This window comes from Anastrepha obliqua, chromosome 5, assembly GCF_027943255.1.
Source record: "Anastrepha obliqua isolate idAnaObli1 chromosome 5, idAnaObli1_1.0, whole genome shotgun sequence".
Classification (NCBI taxonomy): domain Eukaryota; kingdom Metazoa; phylum Arthropoda; class Insecta; order Diptera; family Tephritidae; genus Anastrepha; species Anastrepha obliqua.
In genome coordinates, this window is record NC_072896.1 from 87,990,925 (window position 1) to 87,994,444 (window position 3,520).

The 3,520-nt window shown below is 40.4% G+C and overlaps 1 protein-coding gene across 1 annotated transcript; it reads left to right on the forward strand.

The window, feature by feature from the left end:
* Positions 1-411: 411 nt before the first annotated feature.
* On the forward strand, positions 412-1,080 carry LOC129248865 (putative gustatory receptor 28b). The gene has a single exon (XM_054888477.1). It carries the CDS (start codon positions 412-414, stop codon positions 1,078-1,080), a length of 669 nt encoding a protein of 222 aa, XP_054744452.1.
* The last annotated feature ends 2,440 nt before the right edge of the window (positions 1,081-3,520 follow it).

Genomic DNA, 3,520 nt, shown 5'->3' on the forward strand with positions numbered 1-3,520 from the left:
ATTCTTTCTTCCCTTGTCGCTTTCATCTTTACTAGCTACTTTTTAATACCGACTGGGGTAGCACAAACCAGACAGGAGTTCCATTTTAATACCCTTTGAATAGCATTTAATTGCGCCAGCTATGATTACAAGACAAATACGCCACTTTCCGGTTGCTCAAGTAATGAATTACCTCAGAGCAAAAACAAATATTTTTCTATTCATTCAAATATCCTGGCATTCAACAGGCAGTAAAAGAGCTCACATAAACAGTATTGTGTGACACGGGTACCGGGAAACATCAATTTTGCAACGCGTCGTGGACAAAATAATTGGCCAGTAACCAAAATAGTTTGCATATAAATTTTTAACACCATCAATCAATAACTAAAAACATCAAACTAAAGCCATCACCTCCACCTCTCTCAATCAATGTCCTCTCATATCGCACGTCTGCGCCAATATTTTATTTCACAAGAAGTTTTCGCCACACTCCAGCCGCTCTTCCTGTTCACCTACATTTATGGCCTGACACCGTTTCGCATTGTGAAGCGGCGCAATGGCACCAGCGAGATACGCGCATCCTGCTTTGGCTTTTGCAACACAGTTGCCTATGTGACACTTTACGGTGTTTGTTTTCTCAACTCGCTGCTGAATGCCGAATCCGTAGTTGGCTACTTCTTTCGCACGAACATCTCCGTCGTGGGTGATACGTTGCAGATTTGCACGGGCATTGTCACCGGCATTGTCATCTACACGACGGCGCTAACGCAACGCAGCAAGATGCGGCGCATCATTGACGTGTTCAACGAATTGGATGAACATTTTGCCAGTATTGGAGTGCGTGTGAAGTATTCGCGCATTTATCGTTACGCCCTGCTACTGAGTGTCACAAAAACGCTAATAATCGGCATCTACTGTGCGGGTGTTTATTTGCTGCTGCGCTCGGTGCACGTCAAGCCATCGTTCTGTGTATGCGTCGCGTTTGTTTTGCAGCATTCGGTGCTGGTCTTGGCAATTTGCCTCTTCAGCTTCATGGCACGCGGATTTGAGCGACGGCTGGTCATAGTCAATAAGGTAGGAGGGGAATTGTGGGTGTGATCCTAGATAAAGTAATTAAGTGAATTCGGATATGTGGCGTAAAGCGTGGAGCACGCCAAGCCTTGTGTTATTACTGGGTATGGGTTGGAGAAGCATTTAACTTTAATGATTTCAAAACAGTTCTATAAAAAAATTAAAAAAATAAATTTTGTCAGGAAAGACGACATTGTATTGTGAAAGGTCTTGCTAAAAAATATGAAATCTTTAGGAGACCAAAGTGAAATGTATAATAAAATAAGTTGTGGACTCTGAAGAAATATTAAAAAAATAAGTGTAAAAATTTCAAATTGGTTTAAACACTTATTATTAAAAATAAGGGACTCATTCTTCATTTCGAGTTCGAGCTCAAATTGACAAGCATAAAATTCCTTTCGCTCAAACTCTTTAATTCCACTTTAAGGTTTAGACTTTCTTAAGTTCCAACCTGCGCGCTGATCGTCTTCAACTTGCTTGAACATGAAGTGTGGATCTTAAATAAGTTCCTGTTATTTAGTTATAACTCGAAAGCTGACAACACCGCATCCGACGTCTGGAAAGAGGAGTCCTTTCTATGGTCTCATTAGAAGTTTGAAGTCGATAGGAAGTTAGGTTTGTGTAACTAAAGTAACATTTTAGTGGGGTCACTAAAATAAGTGACCTACATTACAAGAGACGTATTGTAATGTAGTTCAGAGCGATGGTGGAAATGTGATAAGTTGAGTAGTCACTGGAGATGGGACCTGGATGTTTCGGTAGGATCACGAGATCTGCACAAAAAGTTAGTAGTAGTTAGAAAATGGTGAAGAGCTGCTAACGAAACGGAGAACATCCAAGTCGCAAGTGAAGGTGCTGTTGATCACTTTTTTTACGATATATATAAGTAGGATTACTCATCGTGGTTGTAGTCCTGCCGTACAGACAATGAATATAAAACTCTATAGTGACGTTCTGGAAAATATTCAGTGAGCAAACTAGAAGGCGCCGGCCCATTACGCGTTCATTGTGCTAGAGTTTTCGACTAAAGAAGTCATTTCACCATTGCCGCTCCCGCCCTATAACTCAAATAACACCACCTGTCAGGGATGATAGATTTACAACGTTTGTTCACTAACTACGGTGAAAAAGAAAATTGCGAGGAGAACCTCAGCTGCCCCGTCACAGGGGGATTCTGCACATTATTTCACATATATTCACACACTCGTCCCATCAGTCGTTATTCAGATAGCAACGAAGTGGCACTGTGTTGATTTTTTTCATATATCACCAACATAATTTGAGTTTTTTTTGTAAACACATCCCCTGTTACGTCAGCCCCCAACTGATTCTGTCAAATTTGCTTAGATCCGAATGGTGGTCTGTTATTGAGCATACCTTCCCAATTATTTTCACCATGCCTCCTGCAAATTTTTCTTATTCATCATTATGAAGTTACATCTCAAGGGAGCTCATCGTGGTGGTGTAAAATAGGTCGAGGAAGTAGTGATAACTGTAGTGCTGAATGGAATGACTTCAGAGGATTATCAAGGCTGCTTCCAATCTTGAGAGCAATGTTGAAATCACTACTTAGAGGTTGAGGGGCACTTGAAAACCGCCGTGGCCGAATATTTTGTGTGTAACCATCATTCGGAAGAGACCGTGTTCGAAAGTAACTGTTGGCATTAAACACCAAAGGATAGTTAAGGTTTTTTTCTAATAGCAGTTGCCACTCGGCGGGCAATGACAAACATTCTGGCACGAAAGAGTTTCTCCAAATCGGCTCGAGTTTCTTTGAAAACTTTTGAAATTGAAAATAGTTTATTACAAAGGCTAACTTTATTGTCTCGCTGATGAGAACCACCAGCCTTGAGGAAATAAAATAGTAAGGAATCGGTTTCAAATTTGCTATTATTTCTGAGACTAAACAAACAACTGTCAATAATTGTAAAAATAAAGGGTGATTTTTTAAGAGCTATAGGAAAGTTTTTCAAAAAAACACACGTACAATTCAGAAAAATGCATGCAATTTTTATTTAAATCGATGGTACAGTCCACATAATTTAATGGTTGAAGATTATTTCATGCAAATCTTGACCGCGACTGCGTTTCAAATGGTCCATCCACTTAGTTCAATTTTGGCATACTCTTTCCAATGTTTCGGCCGGTATCTCACATATAAATGCTTTAATGTTGTCTTCCAATGCGTTAATTGAAGCAGGCTTTTCTGAATAGACTTGAGCTTTAACATAGCCCAACAAAAAATAATCTAAAGGCGTTATATCGCACGATCTGGGTGGCCAATTGACAGGTCCCGAACGTGAGATAAAATGTTCACCGAACTCTCCTCTCAACAAGTCCATTGTTACGCGTGCTGTGTGGCATGCGGCACCATCTTGCTGAAACCACATGTCATGCAAGTCAAGCTCTTGCATTTTGGGCAAAAAAAAGTTGGATATCATTTCACGGTAGCGCTCACCATTCACAG

What these genes read in the sequence shown, in the direction of transcription:
- LOC129248865 (XM_054888477.1), top strand. Translation starts at nt 412, where the DNA reads ATGTCCTCTCATATCGCACGTCTGCGCCAATATTTTATTTCACAAGAA.